Source organism: Antennarius striatus, chromosome 11 (genome assembly GCF_040054535.1).
Source record: "Antennarius striatus isolate MH-2024 chromosome 11, ASM4005453v1, whole genome shotgun sequence".
NCBI lineage: Eukaryota > Metazoa > Chordata > Actinopteri > Lophiiformes > Antennariidae > Antennarius > Antennarius striatus.
The window spans coordinates 10,374,838-10,401,516 of NC_090786.1; the positions used below are offsets into that span (position 1 = coordinate 10,374,838).

Here is a 26,679-nt window from a genome sequence, read left to right on the forward strand (position 1 = left end):
AACAATTAAAAGAAATAAGACAAGTTCAAATGAATTATTCTGAGTGTTACATTTAATAAATGAGAATAAATTTCCAGATAGAGGATATAAGTAATACAAATGTATTTTATTTAATCAACAATCAGATGGTTTCAACATTCCATTTGACTTTATTACATCTTGCTTCAAAGCGGTGATGTATTGTAATTTTCAGCGTTTGTGTGTTCGTCCGTTCGTCCGTATTGACAGGTGCCAGTAGTGTGATGGGAAGATGGAAAGAGTACTTTGAAGAGTTGAATGTGGAAGATGAGAGAGAACAAGGACTAGAAGAGGTGACTGTTGTGGACCAGGAAGTAGGAAAGATTAGTCTGGATGAAGTGAGGGGGGAATTGAAGAGGACGAAGAGTGGAAAGGCAGTCAGTCCTGATGATATACCTGTAGAGGTTTGGAATTGTCTAGGAGAGGTGGCAGTAGAGCTCCTGACTGGGTTTTTAAAGAGGATCTTAGATGGTGAGAATATGCCTGATGAATGGAGGAGAAGTGTGCTGGTGCCCATTTTTAAGAACAAGGGATATGTGCAGAGTTGTGGCAACTACAGAAGAATAAAGCTGCTGAGCCATACAATGAAGTTAAGGGAAAGAGTAGTGGAAGCTAAACTAAGGGCAGATGTTGAGGATGTTGATAGAGAAGTACAGAGAAGGCCAGAGGGAGCTGCATTGTGTTTTTGTAGATCTGGAGAAAGCTTATGACACTGCAGAGGGCACCTGCTCTCTGCAGTGAGAGCAGGTGCCCAGAGAGGAACGGTGGTATTGTATGAGGAAGTCTGGAGTGGTAGAGAAGTATCTTAGAGCAGTGCAAGACATGTATGTGGACTATAAGACAGTGGTGAGGTGTGCTGTAGGTGTGACAGAGGAGTTCAAGGTGGAGGTGGGACTGCATCAGGGATGAGCTCTGAGCCCCTTCTTGTTCGCTATGGTGATGGACAGGCTGACAGGAATCTCCATGGACTACAATGTTTGCAGATGACATTGTGATCTGCAGTGAGAGCAGGGAACAGGTGGAGGAGAAACTAGAGAGGTGGAGGTTTGTCCTGGAAAGGAGAGGAATGAAGGTTAGCCACAGTAAGACAGAGTACATGTGTGGCACCAAAGTGGACGAGTGACGTTTCAGGGAGAAGAGATCAAGAAGGTGGAAGATTTTAAGTACTTATGACAAACACCAGAGCAATAAATAGTATGGAAAAGAGTTTCAGCTAAAATGAAAGGAAAGGTGTACAAAACTGTGTTGAGAAGAGCAATGTTGTTTGGTCTAGAGACAGTGTTACTGAGGAAAAGACAGGAGACAGAGCTGGAGGTAGCAGAGATGAAGATGCTGAGGTTCTCTTTGGAAGTGACCAGGATTGATAGGATCAGGAATGAGTACATCAGAGGGACAGCACATGTTAGAGGTTTTGGAGATAAAGTCAGAGGCCAGACTGAGATGGTTTGGACATGTCCAGAGGAGAGATAGTGAATATATTGGTAGAAGGATGCTGAGTTTTGAACTGCCAGGCAGGAGGCCTAGAGAAAGACCAAAGAGGATGTTTATGGATGTAGTGAAAGAGGAAATGAAGGTAGTTGGTGTGAGAGAAGAGGATGCAGAAGACTGAGTTAGATGGAGGCAACTGATTTGCTGTTGTGACCCCTGAAGGGAAAAGCTGAAAGGAAAAGAAGAAGATTGTGTGGCTTAAATTTAAAAAAAGATGGACACAGACTTAATGGATGTTTGCTTTAAAGTACATTGAACCATCAACAGCATCTCTGAAAAGATGGATAGAAAAGCTATTATTGATTTAACTTCTGCAGAAAAATAACAGGTAGTCCGTTCTAAAAGGTTATTTAAACAGCTGACTACAATTTGAAAAGTTGTTGCTCAGTATATTAAAATTTGTATCAGTTCGAGCATCCACAAGACATTGTAAATCATAATCACACCAGCGGCAATGTGTGCACTGGGTTGTCATGGACATGGTCTATGATCCAAAAAAGAAGAAGAGCTAAAGAAGAGCTCAGATGTTTTGAAAAACAAATCAGGTGCTCAAGATACTTAGACAGGTATAATTTGTTTTCCATAAATTAAGTTTGCTAGAAGATCCACTGTGGAACACCAAGCATATTATCTATGATGTTGTGGTTACATTGACAGGTCTACCGGAGTGTATCCCAGCTGCCTGTGGGAGAAAGGTGGGGTGCACCTAGGATAAGGTACCAGCTTATTGGGGAGCCATCATTTACTTCTGTAAAATGGTGTAATCGGATATTCAAGTGTATATATTATTTCTGAAGAAGATAGTATTCCCCAAGACCAAAACCTAAGAGAAATTGTTCTACTTGATATCTTGCCATATCTGTGCCCCACAAATATGTTTCCTGAAAGATGCTTTTGGGATCATGCCTAGCTGTTCAATGTGGACCAACATAGTTATCTGTGGTATATTTTCCAAAAGTTCCAAAGCTGTATAAAATGACTGGAATCACAAATGAGTGAGGTTTGCATACCAGCATACATGTATGCCTTAAAGTTAATTGCTTTATATGTATTCGCTGCCTAAACGTGATGAAAACCATCCAGAACAGCCTCTGTCAGGATTCAACTGCTGCCATTATTAAAATTAAAACAACATTCACTGACAAGTAAAGCATTTATTGTCAGCTTTCTGGTATAAACTGAGACCAAAATGAGAATCACGGTTTGCTAACTGTAATTAGGTCACAACATGAACAAACATGTTTCACGAATCTCTGATTTAGCCACCATCCATGTTTTAAAGCAGATAATTAAAGTTTGCTCACCTTACAGAGCTTGTCCACCCACTGTTGTAAAAAATACTGAACAATTGTCAGACATTTTCATTACAACATTTTGATTGTCCCAACCTTTGTTAAAAACGTGGAGTAAATTATAAAATCTTAGTACTGACCAAAGACAGCTTTAATATTCACAGGATATACCTGATTTCTGTCATCAATCTGGTTCTTGAAGAATGTAAGCACTTTAACTACATTCAAGCAGCAAACAAAATTGTTTTCCTATTTCTGTAACATGGATTCTCTTAACATATTTATTTCCAAGCATGACACCGATAAATTTTAATATTGAGGCATTTACTCACAGGAGTGCTGAACATGTGTGTAAAAAGATTCATTCCAGGGGAACACAAAGATCCAAATTTCATAGCAATCCATTGAAAGTCAAAGCACTTTGCACAAAACCACAAATACTAACTCATCATTGTGTTTTATTATTACTGCTTCTATAGTTTGGTCTGTCTCTCTGTCAGGATTATTCTAAATGCTCTGAACGGATTTAGGTTGTTTGTTGGGGCGTGACACGGAGAAGCCATTTTGCTTCTAGGTTTATGGACAATACTAATAATTTCCTGTGATAAAATTGAGAAAAACATCAAGGCCTTAATGTTGTGGTCTAATGTAAATATAATTATAATTGCATATGGAGGGGCATTATGGGATATAAGAGTCAAAGATGATTGGGTTAACCATGACCTCATTGCAGTGTTAACATTTATAAGTCAGAAAATACCAGTTTCATTAATAATAAATAATAATGAAGACACATCTTCCTGATGCTAAGGTACATCATCAGTGATGTTACCTGGGATCACCGGGTTTTCTAGCACTTTTGAACATCATATGGCCTTGCTGGGAGCATATCACTTTAATGATAGACAGAATACTTCCCGAGGAGCAATCCACAATCCTGGCGTCATTATTCCAGTAGAACAGCTCCAGGATGGCTCTTCCAATGCTGTTATATAGCTCTGCCTCTTTAAAGGAAGTAATACTGTTTGAATGAGAAGTCTATCCATCCATCCATCCATCCATCCAACTTCTAATCACCGCTTTATCCGCGGTAGTGGGTCACAGGGAGCTGGGGCCTATCCCAGCTGGCTTAGGGCGTGAGGTAGAGCAAACTCCGGGCATGACGCCAGTGCACCGCGGAGCCACACAGAGACAGACAACCATGCACGCACACACTCACACCTACAGTCATTTGGGAACGGTCAATTAACCTGAAGTGCATATTTTTTGAGGTGGGAGGTAGCCGGAGAACCCGGAGAGAGCATGCAAACTCCACACAGAGCGGGACTCGAACCCGGAACCGTCTTGCTGTGCATTGACAGCGCTACCCACTACGTCACCGTGCCGCCTTGAATGTGAAGTGAATTCAAAATAAAAGATCGATTTTCTATATAAATCTCATTTACTTTTGATCTGTGTCTTCATGGAATTCATTTTATTGCAGTGCTGGTTATAGTTTCATACATAACAGGGATTTTCCCACTCAACTGTGCCACAGTACAGTGTGGAAACTAGTAACTATCATACTGCTCTATATTCTCTTCACATACATAAGGGAAAGACGCTGCAGTGAAAGAACAGTGGGATCACCTCAGAAAGATAAAAAATCAAATCATAGACTAATCTAAAATGTTAATCTGCATATTTTGGGGAAAATGTTTATATGTTATCTATCTATGTGAAGGTTATGTGGCCACAGCACAACCATCATTTGTTTACAAAGCATTTATTTCAATCACATTTTTTGTGATCAAATGAAAACCACTTAATTTTTTTTGGTGAATTCTCCTCTTCATTTGGTTAATATTCGATTTTCTTCACTCCCGTGAAGAGATATCAAGATAGTTTAAGTGGTTTTGTATGGAAGATAATCTTTCTGAGATTTAGAATTGTATACTTATCTTTAAAACCTTCGTTCATGCAAATAATTACGTAGAACAGAGTAACATATGAAAAAGCTGTTTTAGGGTATAATTCACAACAGGAAAGGAAGTAATTATGCTGGCTTTATCTCCACGATATTGTTTAAGTGTTGTTTTCATTTGCAAATCAAGCACTGAAATAAACTGCTAAAGACAATCAATAGCATCAACTCGACTAGCTGTATAATTACAGATGATTGAGGGAGTAGGTAGAGAATGCTCCAAGCAAGTTTAAATTCAATAAAAAACTGAAAAAAATCCTTCAGAAAGAGAAGCACATATGAAGTTGCATAAAAATGTCCTTGCACAACTCATATAAAACAAAAACACATTGAAGTGTAACTATATTGAAGGCCAAACCTCCTGTGTCATAATGTAGTTTACAAAGAGCAGGTATTGTGCAGTAAACCCAGGAGTTGCATTTCCCTCTAATTATATACTGATGACCGAGACCTAGACCTCTCATCAGAACTATATGATCATACATATGAACCAAGACAAGAGTGTGTGTGCGTCCAAGTGTGTAAATACACAAGTTAAGCAGGCAATAATACCCTGAGCATAAGAAGTAAAGTGTCACATTGAAATTGCCTGTAGGTGTGAGTGTGTGTCTGTTTGTCTTTCATGTGGCTCCCTGATGCACCAGTGATGCATCCAAAGCGTACCCCCACCTGCAGTCTGCTTGGAAAGGCTTCAGCAACACCCCGTGAACCGCAAAGGAGAAAAAGCGGCTGTAGATGATATGATTACGATTGTCTCGTCCACAAGAAAATGCAACACTTCCCCTCAGAGCTGTATCTTACTTTAACACGGATGAACACACACTCACACCGCACATACATGCATGCAACATACATTCGCCTGCTCACATACACAGACACATACATACACACACACTCACACACATACATGCACACACACATGCACACACACTAAATGTGTTTGAACAGTGTGTGTGGAAATTGTGGAATGCTCCTTTGAATAAAATGAATAAAATACTCATAGCACCACAAAATTAAATTGGCCACTTGGGTGGCTCCACATTGTTGTCCAGACGCCCCCCCCCCTATTAAGATGTAATTATGACCAGAATATCCAAGGTCTTGATCAGCAAAATTAAAGCTAGCCAAGCATATAAAAACGCTTATATAAAGCTTTATTAAACTATTCTTTTCAGTCAAGCTTTTCAAAATCAGCCCCTCCCTTAACATTATGCACTATATCAGATTTTAGGTATAGTAAACATGAGATTTCTATGTTTGATCCCAATAATTTTAAATTTTTTGGATAAACTCAAGGACAAGCCCCGATTACAGGGAGTAAAGAGTTTAGGATTAATTTCAAGAGTCAACTTTGGAACTAGGAGTTACAATCAGAATTGTGTATAAGCATGTTTTCACATGCTTAGTAATATAGGATGTCCTATGATGGGCCTTGACAGCAACATGGTGTGTTAGTGATCACAGCTGTCACCTCACAACTAGAAAGATCAGGTATGAAACCAAAACTGGGGCCTGTCTGTATGGAGCCTGCATCTTATCCCTGTAAATGTGTGTATTCCCTACAGTCAATTGATGACTAAAACTTCTCAGAGATGTGAATGTGAATGGTTGGTTCTTCTATATTTGAATTCTTCAGAGGCCTCCGTCCCAGTACCCTCGTTTGCTGAGAGAGAACTGTCCCCCTCCGAGGCTGAGCTGACGTCATCCCCTTCAGATGCAGATGCCCCAGATGCAGGAGGAGACTGAGTGTTGGGACCCCCTCGTTGGAAGGGGGTCCCATTGGAAGGCTGGTCGGGGTGCAGGCGATGAAACTCCTTGATGAGTCTTGCATCCAGGATTTGACGGGCCGGGACCCATGACTGTTCTTCTGGACTGTAACCCTCCCAGTCGACGAGGTATTGTAGGCCTCTCCCACGGCGACAAGAGCGCAGCAGGCGGTGCACTGTGTAAGCAGGGGCCCCGTCTATGAAGCGAGGAGGCGGAGGTGGCTGGGAGGCAGGTTGCAGAGGACTCTCCAGGAACGGCTTGATTCTGGAGACATGGAAGGTGGGATGAATCCGCATGGTGCAGGGCAACTCGATGGGGAACGGCCCGATAAACTTGGGGGCCAATTTATTTGACTCCACCCTCAGAAGAAGGTCTCGGGTTGACAGCCACATTTTCTGTCCCACTTGGTAGGGGGGAGCATGGGAGCAACGGCTGTTGGCGGCCGTCGTGTACTGGTCAGTGGCTCGTAGAGAGCTGTCCCAGCCTGCGTCCAGGTCCGGCGGCAATGGCGAATGAGGGCCTCCACAGAGGGGCAGACAGTCTCTTTCTCCTGCGCAGGAAACAGGGGAGGTTGGTAGCCATAGGCGCACTGAAATGGGGATAGGCCGGTGGCAGAGCTGATGCTTGGAAGCCATGCAGCGGAGCGCCGTCTCCATCTCCTGGTTCATCCTCTCGGACTGGCCGTTGGATTGAGGATGAAACCCGGAGGACAGGCTGGTGGAGGCTCCCAGGAGGCAGCAGAATTCTCTCCAGAAAGCAGAGGTGAACTGGGGGCCTTGGTCTGAGACCACGTCGGATGGGAGGCCGTGGAGCCGGAACACGTGCTGCAGGACCACTTCAGCTGTTTGTTTGGCTTAGGGGAGCTTGGCCAGAGGCACGAAATGAACAATCTTGGTGAACCGGTCCACTACTGTCAGGATGGTGGTGTTAACTCCTGACAGTGGCAGCCCGGTGACGAAGTCTAAAGAGATGTGCGACCAGGGTCGGTGGGGCACAGGCAGAGGGTGCAGGCGCCCAGCGGGAGCCCGGCGCAGAGCCTTGTTCTGATTGCAGACTGGGCATGCGTTCACAAAGTCTCTGATGTCATCATCCATGGAGGCCCACCAGAACCACCGCTGCAGAACCTCCTTGGTGCGGAGTATTCCGAGATGACAGGTGAGTCGAGAAGCGAGGGCCCACTGCAAAACCTCAGACCTTAGCTGCTGGGGAACGACTAGGCGGTTTTGGGGGCAGGAGCTGGGCCCCGGCTGGTCCTCCAATGCAGCTCTCACCCGCTCCTCCACCTCCCAGGTGAGAGCAGCAACCAGATGAGAAGCGGGAAAAGTGTTGTCAGGACTGGAGAGGCCCACCTCCCCGACTATGAATTGTCGGGACAGGGCATCAGGTTTGACGTTGCGGGAGCCTGGCCGGTAGGAGAGGGTAAAACTGATGTGGGGGTACAGAGGTGGCCCTCGCCTTACTGAACACCTCCGGAAGTCGTGGTAGTCAGAGGGCACCATGGAGAGATCAGGGATGGAACAGGGGCTAGCAGACGGCATGGTGGCCCCCGCCGGTCTGAGGCAGATCTGCTGACAGGAGGGACTCCATCCCAGGATGGACCCCGTGGACCAGTCTATATGGGGGTTGTGGCATCGAAGCCAGTGGTAGCAGAGGATGAGGGGAAGATTGGGAGACCTCAGGATATGAAACCGGATGGTTTCATGGTGTGTGCCAGACAGGAGCATAGAGATGGGGGCAGTCTGATGGGTGACAGTTCCTAGGAGATGACCGTCCAGAGCGCTGGCCGGCATGGGGCGAGGGAGAGGATCTCGGCTGATGTCCAGTTGACGGGTGAGTTCCTCGTCCATCAGGTTGACGTCTGCCCCAGAGTCGATGAAGGTGGCGAGGATGTGGGACCCCCCTACCAACAGGAGCTGGATGTGAAACAGACGTCGTGGGCTAGGGGCAGAGTTTGGGACCGGCACAGAAGAATGCCCCCTTCTACTGCTGAGACCCCCCATTTTGCTGGACACCGGGAGACAAAATGGCCGTCGTCGTTCTCGTTCCTCCGGCGTAAGGCTGGTTCACCCCACCTGCATGGGCTCCACCCCCCCGTGCATAGGTTCAGAAGGGGGGGGGGGGGGGGCAGGAGTGGCTGGGACCCTATGTGAACGGGCAGAAGGCTGGTGATCACCTCTCTCGCGACTTTGTTCCTCCTCGCCTGTATCCGCCTGTCCAGCCTTGTAGTCAACTCAATGAGTCTGTCCAGGTGAGCAGAGTGGGCTGATGCAGTAGGCGTGGCCAGCAGGTAGAGTGGATCAGAGGGAGGGAGAGCGGAAAAATACTGCAGCAGTGTGACAGGAGGGGAATGAGAGGCAGGGACTGTGACACTCTGGGTATTTTTGGGTGGGAGGGGGAATCGAACCGCCAATCTTGGAACATTGGACGACCGGCTTTACCACTGAGTCACTGCCCCCCACACAGCTGATCATTACCAACGGTGGATCCGGAATACCAAGCAGTTCTATCCCAGGTGCATCGCCTTGGATGATATCAGAGATCATAGAGACTGCATGTACCTTATGAAGTGAAAATAAGTATTCTTGTTTGACACAGTAATTTCATTTTGAGTCGAATATCCAGTGTTTTGGTAAAGTGTGTGTACACACAAAGATGTATTCTATTTTGAAATGAAGAGTTAGTGTTTATTTAACAAAATGTGTTTTTTAGAAGAAAATTAACCATTTGGTCAATTGTGCTTTCTAGGGTTGAGTCTGTGTTAAGAGTTTTGAAAATGTGACTGCTGTTTGGACAAACGCTTGTTCGCGACTGAAAACAACTGTAACACCATCCAAATTAAGCTTTTTGCCTTCTAATCTTATCTTTCTTATCCTTCTTTCTTCTTAGATGTGAATGCTGCACAGCAGAAAATGGTGATAAACACATTGACTAGAGTGGCGTCTGTGCACCAGAATACAGGAAATAACAACTCTAAAAAAATACAACTAACGATATTATTCCCTAACCACCATTAGATTTACTTGAAATGTTTCCTACAATGATGCTGTAGGTACTTGAACGTTCATCACAGACAAGCGTGTTGCTCTATGCTTGCGATTTTAAACCCATCAGCTCAGCTCATCAATAATTTAACCCTGAAAACAGATTTTACGCTTTCTAGACCTGCCTTCAAACACTGAATCCTAGGGCCAAACTGGCAGACACATGGATTTGCTTTTTAGTTCAGGAGTAAAGCCTGCAATTCTCATCATGGATCACATGATCGACTTGTATGTTAGACCTTCAAGATTTCATAAAGACTCAATGCACAATAACTTCTGCACTCAATATTTTTTTAGTTTTCATCATGTAAGCACTATGAAGTCTTTTTCATGCTCTATCAAGGCTGTATTCTGCGGCCAGTTGTCTTGGTTCTAAAAACAGAAGGCATACAAACAAGACAATAAAGAAGAGGAGATGACAGAAAACAGCTTAAGTGCTGCAGAAGTTTTAAGTGCCTCAATTTGTTCATCTTCATACAGACTGTGGTACAGTTGTCACTTAATTTTTCAGCAGGTAAACACACTTTGAGTGGGTGATTTTCCTGCAAGTTTAGAGTTGAGATGGATGAGGATTTGTTTGTTGTAAAGACTACAAAAGTACAGTGCGCACTCGCGCGATCACGCATCAACGATTGCGACTCCACCTCATCGTGGATTTTTGGTTGGCAGTCACGTGACACACATTCTATTGGCTGACGGCATCCGGAAGTGCGCTCGTTCCGTCAGTCTCGGACTTGTGCTCACAGTCGATAAGAGTGTGGGAAAAGGTAATACACATATAAGGTGGTTTATATCAGTATGGGGAGGGTTCATAAACATTTAAATTACCATAAATAATAAGATAAATAGATTGCGATCCTGATCGTGGATTCCTCAATTGCGTGCGGACCCTGGAACGCATTAACTGCAAAGCCTGAGGATGCACTGTATTTCATAAATCCATTGTAGATATAAGAAAATGTATGAATCCAGCACCTTTGCATCATAAGCAAGAATTACATTTTCATCAAAAGAGAGTATCTGGACAGAGGAACCAAACCCAGCATGATTATTCATTGGGTCATGATCTAAGCGTCTTGCAGAGAGAATAAACTGTTTATTACCATCTTTCTTTCTGTGTTAGAAGGTCTCTAAATGCACTCCAACTGCAAAGGCAAGAGAAATTCAAATGGCAAACACAACTAACAGTGGCGCAGTGGCTAGTGCTGTGTGGGTTCTCTCCGGGTTCTCCGGCTTCCTGCAACCTCCAAAAACATGGGACTCAGGTTAATTGACTGGTCCTAAATTGACCTTAGGGGTCAGTGTGCGTGTTTGTCCGTGTATATATGTGTCCATGTATATGTGGTCACTATATACGTCGTGACTTGAATTTCCCCTGCCTCACACCCCAAGTTGACTGGGATGGGCTCCAGTACCCCTCGACCCGCAACACTAGATGATGCGGGTTGAAAAGATGAATGAATGAATCGAGGAGTCAATGGGCCCACAGCTACAAATTATCTCTTCCTTCAAGAGTTTCTGTGCTACAGTTTTTTTCAGTCGCTAACAAGAGTTTGTCCAAACAGCAGTCACATTTTCAAAACTCTAAACACAATTATCACAGCATACTGTAGGTCTTTTTTGGCCATACCATTCATACATTTCATGTTGCTTTCACACAATATGCAGTCAGTGAACATATTTCCACAATGCTTTCATTTTCTTAACAGACAAGCTATACCTCCCAACAAAATTATGGTTTGTTTTTTTATTCTTTACGAATGTTAACACACAACATCCCACAATAGCAACAACAATATTCCAAACCTTAAATACAGTATAAAAACCTCTGCTTCTGCAATGATATGAGTTCAAAAACAATACATCGCAGTTGATAAACAAACAATTGATTTTTTTTTTTTTAGTTTTAATATTTTTCTTATTTTATATACTCAATTAATCCTGAAAGGGAAATTAGTGGCACACTCTAGTGTTAGTAATTCATACGTGCATATATTACTGTAATTGAAAGGGCTTGCATCATTGTGTCCCTCTTCCTCTGTTAAATAGGTTTGATCATTTATCAGACTTCTTGCTCTGGACATTCATTTACTAACATATTGTATGCTGTCAAGCATGTATTTTAAACACTGATACAATTATTTACATCATCAGTCCATAGAGGGTTTTTAGTTCGATTGCCTCATTGAAACGTGCGTCAGTCTTCCTCAAGACACATTGGTTTATCAGCAGTGAGAATGAATCTAGTTTGGCAGATTCACCACATAAAATAATGCTAAACTCTTCTTTTTAATGAAGCCCTTAGCAATATAGATTTCTGATTGCCTTTTAGCTGTTTCTAAATTTAGATGACCCTTACATTTCAAACTGTTGATATGCATTATGAATTTGCTGAGGTAAGATAACTACAAGGATACAACGTCTTCATTTACAGACACATGGATTTCACATCAGTGTTACGGGATGCTTCAAGTCATTGATAAAATACAATCTCTCTCTCACCTCATTTCTGCATCTTTCCTTTGAGGTCAAACTCTCTTTAATGTTTTCAAAATATTATTATTTTGCTCATAGGATGAAGAAGCTATGGTACCTATAGAATAAAATATATACTGCAATATTGTGAGACATTACTTGTTCTATCTGGCACCTGTTGGTGGGTCTGCAGAAGTAGCAACTTGTGAAAATTAAACATTTTATCCTTAACATACAACTGCATTTCTGTTCCTTGATGACCATCTGCTTTTCTAAAGAATAAAAACATCTAGAAGTAAAATAAAGGCTTGAACTGATAAAAAAGGATGCTAATTTATAGTGCCTTTAGAAGAAGATCAACTTCATTAATCCCCTCAGGGAAATTACTTTTTACACTTCATGCATATACTGTACATATATTTTGTGTTAAATACAATGGTAAGCGCGGGCGGCACGGTGGCGCAGTGGTTAGCGCTGCCACCTCACAACACGGTGGACCTGGGTTCAAGTCCCGCTCTGTGCGGAGTTCACATGCTTTCCCCGTGTCTGCGTGTGTTCTCTCCGGGTTCTCCGGCTTCCTCCCACCTCCAAAAGCATGCGCTTCAGGTTGATTGGCCGTTCCAAATTGCCCGTAGGACTGAGTGTGTGAGTGCATGGTTGTATGTCTTTGTGTGTGGCTCCACGGTGCACTGGCGTCGTGCCCGGAGTGTCCCCCGCCTCACGCCCTATGCCGCCGAGATAGGCTCCAGCTCCCCGTGACCCGCTGCGGTGGATACAGCGGTGGTAATCTGAAGATGACTGACTGACTGACAATCGTAAGCAGGCAGCTGAAACACATCACACACAAGGGGCCTGTAAGCACACAACAAACAGTACATGGGGAGGCAAAGTGAAGGGCAGCAACTTCGGTTTGTCGCCCAATAGAGCAGCTTGTAAGGGGATGGCGCCTTGCTCAAGGGCGCCTCAGCACTGGCCGGGAGTTGAGCTGCCACCTCCCAGTCAGCTAACACTCTGAGGATGTCTGGCAGGAATAGGAAACGATCCGCCGATGCCTGGGTGATGTCTGGTCATAAGACGTCTCTCTACCGCTGAGCCACTGCCACCCTGCCCTTTACTAAATGAAGTGAAGGGACCCTTCATAAAACAGCAGGGCCTACACAATTGTAATTGTTATCATGCTTCCAGGCATACCCCTCTTCAAAAGGGAGTCATACAGTCTCTTTTCTCCCCTGAGAAGTGTTAAATTTGTTCTTCTGAAAAGCCAGTGGAAAACAAATTCTACATTTTATTTGTTTGTCTGTCCTTTTTGACCTTGACCAAACAAAGGAAGACAGATGGTTGATTATGTTGTTTGCTCTGCCATTCACTGACATGAATGTACAGTGCGTCCTTGCGCATTCACGCATCAACGCTCGCGACTTCACCTCATTGCGGATTTTTGGTAGGCAGTCACGTGATACCGCATGCACATTCTATTGGCTGATGGCATCCGGATGTGTGCTCCGTTCCATGAGTCTTGGAATTACGAGAGACACAAAAGTGCTTTAAACAGTGGATAAGAGTGTGGGAAAAGGTAATACAGATAGAAGGTGGTTTAATATCAGTATGGGGAGGTTTTATAAACTTTTAAATTACCGTAAATAATAAGATAAATAGTTTGTCGCTCTATCGCTGAATTTGTGAATCGCATGTGGTTCCTGGAACGCATTAACCGTGAAGAACGAGGGCGCACTGTAAAGGCAGATGCACAAAATAAATGGAATCTTATTAAGTGTCATTTTTATGGTTTCTGTGTGACACAGGAGAAGTGATGAAACACATTTACAAGGATAATTGTTTCAGTCAATAAATGCAGGTTGCCTGTTTTACATTCCATTATGGAGTTGAGAGACTATGGGCTGTTCCATCAAGGAAAGATAAATAAAATGATGGTGGAGCCAGAGGAGACCTATATCGAAGGTATATGAATGCTTTATGAGAAAGATTAGCACAAATCCTCTGCACATGGAGAGTATTTGCCCATGTGGGGCAAGGGAGGCTTTTGCATGCTGGCTATGCTACCTCCATTTTACACACTCCTCCGTCAATTGATCATCAACCAAAATCCCAGCAGCACGCACAGAGAGGAAGAAGATGTAGATGAGACAGTATTATAGTCTGGATTGGATGCCATTGCACAGATGAATGATGGCCTTATCTGACAAAGAACAAACCAATCACATAGTTGGCATACAAATATGCCCTTAAGGTCTCTGCATATGTGGATTGTGGAGCCTGTCTTCAGTGAGAGCAGCTCATTAAACTCTATTAACTTGTGATGCAAATATCTGTAGGGAGAATTCTGTGATGAAAACACACACCTGCTTCATGCCCTGAATTAACATATAGCTACTTCCCAAGTAGCAGTAAACATATCATATTATATACTTATCCACGAGCGCACATCAACAAGGCACATACAACAAAACTCAAAACTCAGCTAAAAACCAGGACAGGAAAATAGAGAGAGGAACAAAAAATGGGTGCAAGCGATGGAGGAAAATGGAGGAAAAAAGCAAAAGCAAAGGAGGAGTAGAATAGCTTCACCTGACTCAACTAAGTGTGTGCTCAACGTATCAGTGACTTCTGTACTGCTGTAGAGGAGTCACTGATGTATATCACAGTGAAGACAACCTGTGTAGGGAGCAGACTACTCATTAATGGAGCCCCATGTCACATCTGAATGCCAAACACCATCTGTAGTCACTCACTGTGACGCACACAGACATAAACACCCTCACACACGCACACACACGCACACACACACACACACGCACGCGCACACGCACACACACACACACACACACAGACACACACACACACACACACACTCACACACTCACACACACACACACACACACACATACCGTTGAGCTACCTGGGGGAGCTGAATACACACACACCTCAACTGGAACGTGTTTGTCTTTCATTTAAAATACAACCAAATTGACAATCCAATACATGTGGCAAAACATCTGCAAAAACCATCCTGTCTCAAGAGTGCTCAGCTGAGCGACTGGATTACACTGCAACACTGAAAAAACCTGGCAACAGAAAAAATCATGTTTTGCATTGCAAAAGCAATATTTACTGTTAAACAGAAAAAATCCAAATATTGTGATCCAAACCACTAGAGTAAAGGATCATTTAATAAAGTGGAAAACAAAAATGGATAAAAATGAAACAAAAATAGGTCAACAGCAGTTACATACCATTGGGGCTCTCTTCATCTATGGTCACTATGGTTGCAGGGGGGCCCGGTCGAGACAGCTTACACTCTGCATATGTAAAAAGAAACAACATCAGCATAAAGTAAAATCAGCTGTTTGTTGATTTTGGAAACTGTAATTTGCAATCCTGATACTATATTATGGCATGGCACCTTATGTAAATGGCCGGGTGTTGAGTACAGAAGAGCTCATGTGGAAAAGATTTAGTGCTTTAGCGCAGAAGATATGCTTCAGTGATGGAAATAAGTAAAATAAATTTACTCAACAAAAATATTTGAGATATTGCTCCCCATACCGTATTCTAAGGCTGAATCTACAGTATTTTGTTTGTGGCTCTTTACTAGATTTCTGCCACATTTCCCTAAATTCCCACTGTGTCATGTGCTATTCACAAGCAACTCAAAAAATAAAACTTTAAAATTCTGAGACATTAGGGCATTCTGTACATTGTGTAATTGTATTTTATTCTGCTTTATATTATATTTTGTAATACTAAGGAGTTCACCACAGAGTTTCACATTTTGATATACAACACACTACTCCACTCCACTTGAGGTAACTTGTCATGTTTGGGATGTTTCACCTCAATCACCATCAACATTAAAGTGCATTACAGTATTAGTATTAGTATAGTATTTAATAAATAAAAATACACTTTTTAGTAGGCTCGTCACTGTCATTTAAAATGTATTCTGATGCTAATACATCCTGACTTTTACTTATATAGAATTTTAAATGAAGACCTAACTGAAGAATAATAATGTCTCAATATAGCTCAAAACAATTCTGCAACAACCAAATAAAAAAAATACTGTAAATACTGTAAATATTTAATCAGTTTAAGGAAATAAACCTCAAAACTATGTTTTGATAGAGTCTCTCTCTTGTGTCATGAGCTGTCACGTTGAGACATCTTTTTATAGTAGGTGTCATCATGGACTGCTGCTGCACAAGCATCAATATAAATGGACTGCACGATACTGACAGCAGACAAACACGGTGGTCAAAAACATGCTGCACATCATAAGCAGAGAACCAATGAGAACAACACAGATGGAGGACAACAGCTAGGTGGTTGGAGCACATGGGATGCAGGTATTGGCAGCTTGACGGACAACTCCAGATGGGGCAGCAGGAGAAGTGGTGAGGAGAAGACAGGAGGACGGGTGGTGTCTAGTGCGCAGGAATAGGTGCTGCAGGGCAACAAGGTCTGCAGCTGATGTGTGGATTGTTCAAGATTAAATGTCCTTGAAGAGGGACGTGAAACAGCAAGACAGTGGGATGGAGGGAGAGCAAAACAGTGAAAGAGAATATAGGAAGATAATAAGACAAAATAAAATAGACAACAGATGTTCACCCTCTTACCCTCATACTGCCAGTCTGAAGGTGTCAGGGGTTAGTGGAGCCAGAGGGAAGTGGACAAGAAGCATGGAAGAAAAGAAAAGCATGAAACAGTAGGTTGAGAAACAGTTCTTATGCTAGAAAAGGAGATAAATAGGAACATACAATTGAAGAAAGGTGGAAAAGAGAAACAGATTCAGGGATATAAAAGGCTCGACTATGGAAATTGTGCCTGTTGGTGACACACACATATCTTGCAAATCTTGCCAGAAATATCTCTTCTTGCAACCAGTTTCTAGCAGCTGACCTCATTCCATAAGAGAAGCAGCAGGATGCATTGGAAATATGAATTAAATTAAAAACTAAAACATTTTATTTCACCATATTAAAGGTTCAGGAAATGGAAACACAGCATGAAAGCTTACTTCAACACATATGCATGTTATCCATCATTTCTTCCTGTCTCGCCACAGTAAATTGCCCCACCTCCCCCTGGGAAAATATTACATGTCAAGGAGCGATCCATCTTGCATTACATGTAAACATATATGGGCATAATGAAGAGACACATGGTCAATGACACCATGTCGGTAGTCACACCAACCCTCTGTTGCCTGACTTCAGTTCTGCAATTGTGCACCTGTTGCTGCGTGAACAACAGTGGGGGGTTTTTTTTATTAAATATGCATGACTATAAGCCGTCACTAGGATAGTGCTACAAACATTAAGACATGATACGTTGCATCATTTATGGACTTTTCCGAGGTTTCGATATAACCACAATAAATAAATAGCAATGAAAATCTGGGGCTACAATATGGAATATTTCATGCGTCATTCATTTTTAAATGTTTCCTCTCCTTCTTTGTTTCAGTTCAAGTTGTAATTTTTAACCAGTTTACACAAACTTAATATGAAGTTCAGATTTACATATAATTAGGGCATCTCATATTTACCATATGTGACCGGCTGCGAGGAAATGCACTCTCACATGAGCTGGGAGCCTTGACAACCAACTCTAATCTAAAATCCCTGAGGAATAATTATCAACACATGCTTATCATGCACTGCTAATAGTTCTGTGATTTTGAAGCAATTAGAAAACCTGTACCCATCTGCCAAAGAAATATCAGGATGAGGGTTTCCTGTAATAGCAGCAAAATGAACAGAGCAAGTAGGTCATACTTCACAACTGGAGACATAAACATAAAGAAACATCAAAATAAGTATGCAAATCTGCTCTGAGAGAATATACTCTGAAGAAGAAATGGTTTGATGTATTTGTGTGTGTGTGTGTGTGTGTGTGTGTGTGTGTGTGTGTGTGTGTGTGTGTGTGTGTGTGTGTGTGTGTGCGTGCGTGCATGCGTGTGTATGTGTGTGTGTGTGTGTGAGAGAGAGAGAGGGAGAGAGAGAGAGAGAGAGAGAGAGAGAGAGAGAGAGAGAGAGAGAGAGAGAGAGAGAGAGAGAGAGAGAGAGAAAGAGCACACACAATTAAAGTTACTTTTGCTCATTTTAAGATGCTTTATGGAACATTACAGACTGTGCACATGCACATTTACAGATATGCCTACATGTGCATGTGTCTTTGTGTTTTCAAGTTTCACGAGCTGTCACTTTTGCACTCAGAGCAAGAGAATGATGTAATGACTCCTTTTGAAGATAAACAGAAGAGATACAGTATAATGTCAGTATCTGCACTGGTCACAGCACCAACACATTGCACACTGGTAGCAACGGAGATATATACACACTCATTTAAACACATATACACACATTACAAATCTAAATCTGCTCAGTTACGTTCACAAAGGAACTGAAATGAGGCCAACCTCTTACACCTGAGCAGCAGGTGTTACATAAAGCTTTCATGCCATTGATCACACTCCTGCAATACTCAAGATAACAAGAAGGGTTGAAACCTTAAGACATCCAGATACAGACAGCTCTCATACATGACTTTTTTTTTTAGATAAATATACTTAAGACCATGACATACCTGAAAAACATTTTCCTTAATGTGAGATGTGAAAAACATGCAGTTAAGTTCGAGATAATATTTGCGATTAGTCGAAGGACTGATTTACAGAAACAGCTGCAGGTCTTGGTTTTTAATCAGCACCATTAGAGTAGTGGAAGACGTGGTGTCAAATCATGTGGAGGTGAATGAAAAAGAAACATTCCAATGTGCTGTTAGCTTCAGGTTAAAGCATCAGTCACAGTATTACAGTGACACAGTCATTTAAATAATGCACAACATACAATGTGCACTACTTCTCCTTATTAAGTATTAAGTCAACAGGGAATCAAAGGAAAAACCTTCACCACCAAATTTTCATTGCATCTTATCAGTAGCTGAGTGCTGAGAACAAATATTTGTACTTTATACATGAGCTGCGTAACATGTAGTTCAGTGGTAAATAATCACTACTGCCACTAACAGGAGCTATCACAGTTAATGGGATGTTAATTCTCTTTGATCATTAAATTTACTCAAATTATTGCACACATTTGTACAACTAGCAGAGAATATCATTTACTGGAATCTTGACGAGTAGCCTGAAGAGTGTCTGGGCTGTATAACTGGCTGTCTTCCTGACCAGACCTACAAACTCTCAGCGATTATAATAGGTTAGCCTTATCCTGGGCCAAATCATGGGATAGATTTTACAACATTATGAATAAATTTTATGACATTCCCTGAACAAATAATAGAGGTGAAGCTAACCATAATCCCTAGTCTGATTTAATTTGTGTTATTAAGGGAAAAAGATGTAGAGGCCAAAAATGAAAGATATTTGTATCTCACACAGCAGGAGCATTGAAGGTATACTTCAAGATAATGTCACATGGGAGAGGGACTTATAAGAAGTGAAACATAAGCACAATCTAATTTTAATATTTCCTACATTTGCTCTTAGAGATCTTATCACTGAACACCACATTTGAATATTTAGTACAAAATAAACTCTGTTCTGCAGAATATAGAAAGTGTCAATATAAAGTATACTCTGCTATATTAAACAAAATAAAAACATATGCATCAACACTATTTTTATTCTGTTAATTTTTCACAATGGAAACATCTGAGACTCAGACCAGTTCTTCAAAAAGTATTTTAAAGGCAACTCATCGACCACTGCATGAGAGGAAAAATTATTTTTACCTGCCATTCAGTTTAAAGGTCAATACCTTCCTGTGTTAACATTGACAGAACCCCTTTCAAGCATCCAATTAATCGAACTGATGCACCCAGAGAGTAGAGATTTGATGAAATGATTTGAAAGGACAAGTAATCTAACAAGCAATATGTTCAGATGCACAGGATGCCGCTCAGAGACACATTCAAGCTGGCTTACCTTTAAAAAAAAAAACACAAAAAGAATATGGGGTATGTTATTTAGATAAACAAGGTATCAGATCATATGTCCTCTCCACATGTGGGCAAAAGTTCATTAAAAGAGAAACAATGATTGGAGGCAACAAAAAGTAGACAACAGTAAAACGACTGGGCTGAATATTGTGAGAGCAATGAAGTAGGAACTCATTTCTAATCCCTTGGACGGATGGCAAAATGCCACCTCAAGGCAACGCTTAGCATAAATCACGTCAAACTATATTTCCAGATCCAATCATAAATTTTTCTGCCCTTTCCTCGTGTGTGTGTGTGTGTGTGTGTGTGTGTGTGTGTGTGTGTGTGTGTGTGTGTGTGTGTGTGTGTATGCATGTGTGTGTGTGTGCGTGTGTGTGTATGCATGTGTGTGTGTGCGTGTGTGTGTGTTCCACGGACAGAAAGTCTAGCTTTAGATGCCCAGATATCTGCTGACCTATGTTTGATGTACATCTACTTAAAAAAACGTCAAAGTCAGAGGTTAACTTTATGACTAATCCCCAGGCTGGCTGGAAGGGATGAAAAGAGATGGAGCAAACCTGACCGATGTTGTAATTTCCCTGTTGGATTCAGAGGTTACTTTGCATGACTCCATGTCCAGTGGGGCATAGGGGCATTCTGGGGCAGCTGAGTCTGGCCTGGCAAATGATGATGGACGAGACAAAAAGCAGCTGCCCACTGCCACATATTGCCAGGTAATGGGTGCTCATGGGGAGACAGCAGAGCAAAGCAGGTGACCAGTCTGTTTCATGGAGAAGTTGCTTAGGCAAGCTGACAACAGCGGATGGCTGTCTAAGCTATATATAATAGTCCTCATCAGAATAAATGTTCCTTACAGTTAAGTTAATTTCATACAGTACATACATAGAGATGGAGGGAGAGAGAGAGAGAGAGAGAGAGAGAGAGAGAGAGAGAGAGAGAGAGAGAGAGAGAGAGAGAGAGAGAGAGAGAGAGAGAGAGAGTCTGCTCATGCAGTTTGCTTGTGTCAGATATCATTGCTTTTGTTTTTATGTTTTATGTTTTTATGGAATGAGGAGGTACAGGAGTGTAAACAGAGAAAGAGGTTAGCTAAAAAGAAGTGGGAAACTGACAGTACTGAGAAGAGTAGACAGGAGTACAGGGAGGTGCAGCAGAAGGTGAAAGTAGATGTAGCATAGCCAAAACAAGGGGCTTATGATGACTTGTATGCTAGGTTGGACAGTAAGGAGGGAGAGGCTGATCTATAAAAATTGGCAAGACAGAGAGACAGAGGAGGGAAGGACGTGCAGCAGGTTATTGTGATTAAGGATAGAGATGGAAGTGTATTGACAGATGCCAGTAGTGTGATGGGAAAATGGAAAGAGTACTTTGAAGAGTTGATGAACATGGAAAATGAGAGAGAACAAAGACTAGAAGAGGTGGCTGTTGTGGACCAAGGAGTAGAAAAGATTAGCCAGGATGAAGTGAGGAGGGCATTGAAAAGGATGAAGAGTGGAAAGGCACTCGGTCCTGATGATATACCCTCGGAGATATGGAGGTGTCTAGGAGAGGTGGCAGGAGAGTTTCTGACTCGGTTGTTCAACAGGAACTTAGATAGTGAGAAGATGTCTGAGGAATGGAGGAGTAGTGTGCTGGTGCCCATTTTTAAGAACAAGGGATATGTGCAGAGTTGTGGCAACTACAGAGGAATAAAGCTGCTGAGCCATACAATGAAGTTAAGGGAAAGAGTAGTGGAAGCTAGACTAAGGACAGAAGTGAGCATTTGTAAGCAGCAGTTTGGTTTCATGCCAAAAAAGGGTACAACAGATGTGGTATTTGCTTTGAGGATGTTGATAAAGAAGTACAGAGAAGGCTAAACGGAACTGCATTGTGTTTTTGTAGATCTGGAGACAGCTTATGACAGGGTGCCCAGAGAGGAACTGTGGTATTGTATGAGGAAGTCTGGAGTGGCAGAGTAGTATCTTAGAATGGCGCAGGACATGTATGAGGACTGTAAGGCAGTGGTGAGGTGTGCTGTAGGTGTGACAGAGGAGTTCAAGGTGGAGGTGGGACTGCATCAGGGATCAGCTCTGAGCTCCTTCTTGTTCGCTATGGTGATGGACAGGCTGACAGATGAGGTTAGGCAGGAATCTCCATGGACTATGATGTTTGCAGATGACATTGTAATCTGTAATGGGAGCAGGGAATAGGTGGAGGAGAAGCTAGAGAGGTGGAGGTTTGTCCTGGAAAGGAGAGGAATGAAGGTTTTCCACAGTACGACAGAGTACATGTTGTGAATGAGAGGGACCCAAGTGGAAGAGTGACGTTACAGAGAGAAGAGATCAACAAAGTAGAGGATTTGAATTATTTAGGGTCAACAGTCCAGAGTGCCGTATTGACCTGAATATAAGACGACCCTGATTATAAGACGACCCCCTCTTTTTCAAGACTCAAATATGAAAGAAGACTTTTTGAACACCAAATTTAATTTTTATACAGAAAATAATTACAGTACATCTGAAACAAATGATTATAACCATATATTCGAGAGAAAAAGTATGTTATTTTACCTCATTCAAATCATGCAAAAACTGTCTATCAAATTTCAATATCTGAACATTTATATATGTAAACTACAGTGCAATCACAATTGTAAATGAATGGTGACTGTCACCAACCTTGTTACCATCCGAGAGCCGACCCACTTTTTTCCAGATCGTCTCAACGTTTCTCCATTATCTGTTATCTCTTCTCTTATTTCTTACTGCTATTTTTATTTTTCTTCTTTGTGACAGGGGTTGGCTTTGGCCTGGGGAATTAAGTACAGCATTCGCGTTAAAGATATCTGGCGCCATCTAACGTTGTGAATGGGTATAATGTCTAGACCCCAAATGTAAGACGACCCCCACTTTTTCAGTCTTGTTTCAATGCAAAAAACACCGTCTTATATTCAGGCCAATACGGTAATAGAGAGTGTGGAAAAGAGGTGAAGAAGCGTGTACAGGCAGGATGGAACGGCTAGAGAAAAGTGTCAGATGTGATGTGTGATAGAACAGTTTCAGCTAAAAAAAAGGAAATGTGTACAAAACTGTGGTGAGACCAGCGATGTTGTTTGGTCTAGAGACAGTGTCACTGATGAAAAGACAGGAGACAGAGCTGGAGGTAGCAGAGATGAAGATGCTGAGGTTCTCTTTGGGAGTGACCAGGATGGAAAGGATCAGGAATGAGTACATCAGAGATAGCACATGTTACAGGTTTTGGAGATAAAGTCAAGAGACCAGGTTGAGATGGTTTGGACATGTCCAGAGGAGAGATAGTGAATATATTTGTAGTAGGATGCTGAGTTTTGAACTGCCAGGCAGGAGGCCTGTGATGTATTGTGATTGCCGGTGTCCGTGTTCATCCGTTCGTTAGTTAGTCAACCAAATATCTTCGCAACCGTTGCAGATAGAAAGATGAAACAAAAAGCACATTACTCAGGCAGCAAAGGGAATGAAAATGAGATGATGACGTTGACCTTGAGAAAACTAAGTCAAGGTCAAATTTAAACTTTTGTACACTCAGGAACCGGATAAGATAGAAAGACGAGGGAGAAGGCCAGTGTGAGTAAGACCATACATCAAAGCTAGTGGTTTGATCTATGACAGTACGTCAGGGCACTGGCTTTGATCTTTGACCTATGCAAGTAGGTTAGGGTAACGTTTTGAATTCAGGGGTGTCGCAGGATGTTGCAGTCTGTGACTGCCTTGTTTTCTACTGTGGATTAGACGCAAGGTAATTCAGAACAGTGATGTGCCATAAAAGAGCAATAGTCGCACCTTGACCAGGTTTTTTAAAAAGTCTTTGTCTCTGTGTGAGGTTAACTACACGGGCAAGAGGGCAGGGGAGCAATCACACACCTGGTGAAAAGTCCAGCACCCACATGATCATGTATGATGATCATGATCACCTGGCTTCATTATGGACCTATTGGTAGAAACCCCAGGCAGCACTGGGACCAATTTTACGAAAAGTGCCTCTGGAAGATCTTGAGCTGTCTGATTACAGTCTACTGGAAGGTAGATTAGAATTCCTTCCCCCATCACAGTACTATCCCCACACTCTACAGGCTTCTGCTGCAGCCACAGCCTGCACATCTGGTCTCTAATCAGACAATCCCAGAAACAGACAAACAATTGTGGGTCAGAATGGATGTGCAGAAATAGTGTGAGCGAGGTATGCAGATGCCACATGGCAGAGGGATCTGCAGCATACCAACTAATCCTTAACTCACACACAAATACAGAGATGACCATGTTTGTGTGTGGGTGTGTGCACATGCCTGACATCTGGATTAAGCCACATAGGGATTTGGAGGTATGGATAGTATACATCTGTCCACTCTGCTAAGCACACTAGTCTCCACTCCCCGGAGTATTGAAAAACGTACACGAGCTACACGGCAGTGCACATATGCAGTTAAAAAGGAATCCCTGTTGGGAAACATCACACACTCACAGTAACGGTCAGATGCTGCCAGTTAAGGAGGAGAACATGAACTGGCACATGGGAAAGAGGATTAAAATGAAAAAAAAATGTTGTAAATGCATTAAATACTCGGGGGAAATACAAGGGAATAGACGGGAGAACAGCCCTTGAATTTATTGAATGGTTGCTCAAATTGCTGATTTAGATATTATGAATAAAAATATGCTTTTTTATCATTTTGAAACAGTTAACAGTCAGATATTATGATAAATGGACACAAATTCATAAATTATAGACTTCTGGCTCTAATAAACAACACATTTTAAGTCCTGCATGAATGCACTCAAAGGATGGAACAATAACTGAATAATTCAACACTATTTCTTCAATTAAACATAGGCAATCCAGTAACATTTGTCATTGTCAGCTCTGCTTTCACATTGTGTCCACATTGACATTAATTAAGGATCTGAGATCTGTTATCTCACTGCTAATTAAATAATGATTTGAATAATGCTCAGATGCCACCTGGAAATTTTCTTCACAGCACCATTCCATTTAAATATTTGCATTTGCTATTTTCATTTGATGGAAATAAATAAACAGACCTGATAGAGCCAAAAATCAAGGGTGCATCAAGGTGGGCAGAAAAAGGAAATGGATGGGTTTGAAGATGAGGGATGCGGTACTACGAAGGACGGAGCCCCTTATCAAACCAAATTCATAACAGAAGGTAAAAATAGGTATGGACAGATTTTGATAATATCAGTATATTTCAGAGTATACATCAATAATAGTCCGGGCCTTCTGATAATGGGGAGAAACATAAGCTTTCACACGTTGCAAGTGTCCTCCGGGTAGTGCAGCGACAGTTCAGAGGAGAAAGAAAGGCCTGAGGGTGTGCACCTCAATGCTGGCTGTTCATACCTTCTGTGTCCTGGCCCCAGCTGTGTGTTAGCAACGAAAGGATTGCCGTTCCTGTTCCCAGCCACCTGACGAGCCACCACCCCCGCTGCATCTTCAGTCAAGCGTTATTGCCTGCCCACCTGGACAAAAAAACGAGAAGATTGTTCACTCCTTTCTCAGTAAGCCTACAGTGAACTCACAGGCACAGCTGTGTAAAACACACACCGACATCCACACACAGGCAAATACACATATGATTAGGTTGATATTTTTCAAAAACACTTTAATCTCACAAACCAACTGGTTTTATAGAGAATAACATAATCCACTGGATTATGTGACTCAATTTTGAAAATGTAGAGTTAATTATGGATTACTCAAAAAACTGAAGTGTAACAATGGTTTGATTTACCCACATTTGGATTTAAATGGATTACAGTGTGCCCTCGCGTATTCGCGCCTCAACGCTCGCGAATTCACCTCATCATGGATTTTTGGTAGGCGATCAGGTGATTCTGTACGCGCATTCTATTGGCTGACGACATCCAAAAGTGTGCTCATTCCATGAGTCTCGGACTCACTTGAGACACAAAAGTGCTTTAAACGGTCGATAAGAGTGTGGGAAAAGGTAATACATACAGAACATGGTTTATTATCAGTATGGGGAGGGTTCATAAACGTTTAAATTACCGTAAATAATAAAATGAACAGTTTGTTGCTCTAGAGCGGCATTCGTTAATCATGTGTGGTTCCTGGAAAGCATTAACCATGAGGAACAAGGGCGCGCTGTACAGCAATTATTTAATTTATTACATTTCATAATCTTGGTATTATTTAGCAACACTGTGGTAACCATTGTAAAATTTCTTCATTTGGAATTTCTGGTTGGGAATTTATTTCCGGTGAAATATCTCCTGACAGGAATCAGAAAGGTAATCATTTATTTTTGTATTTCAGCCTATGGCATTGAGGCGGAGACAATCCTTGGTCCTTTTGCCACTTTGTTGCTTGGTTCGTTGGTTGTTTCATCGATAATTGAGCAGAACCTGCCAACCTTCTAACCATGCCACTACAGGACATTGTATGTTCAAGATTAAATGTGCTGCTATTTTTTTTCTTCTGTATTTTGGCTGTAGACATTGGGACAGGATCTATCCTTATTTACTTGGTTACTTGCTTGGTTGTTGTATTAACCCTGCAAACCCTGCCAACCTCCTATCCATGCCACTATGACATATTGAAAGTTTTGCTTGTGTGTGGTTAACATACAGCACGTTTGACAAACATTAATTGAAATCAAACTGAC

At 42.1% G+C, this 26,679-nt stretch overlaps 1 protein-coding gene across 1 annotated transcript in view; it reads right to left on the minus strand.

Annotated features, from left to right (window-relative positions):
- LOC137603774 (protocadherin-15-like) overlaps positions 1-26,679 on the minus strand; it is a 206,006-nt gene that overhangs the window by 113,891 nt on the left and 65,436 nt on the right. The window contains exons 3-5 of the mRNA XM_068327526.1: positions 25,395-25,513; positions 16,679-16,693; positions 15,296-15,361 (exon numbers count right to left, since the gene is read on the minus strand). Coding sequence (XP_068183627.1) covers positions 15,296-15,361; positions 16,679-16,693; positions 25,395-25,485 — 172 coding nt within the window. The 5' untranslated portion in view covers positions 25,486-25,513. The remainder of the gene's footprint in view (positions 1-15,295; positions 15,362-16,678; positions 16,694-25,394; positions 25,514-26,679) is intronic.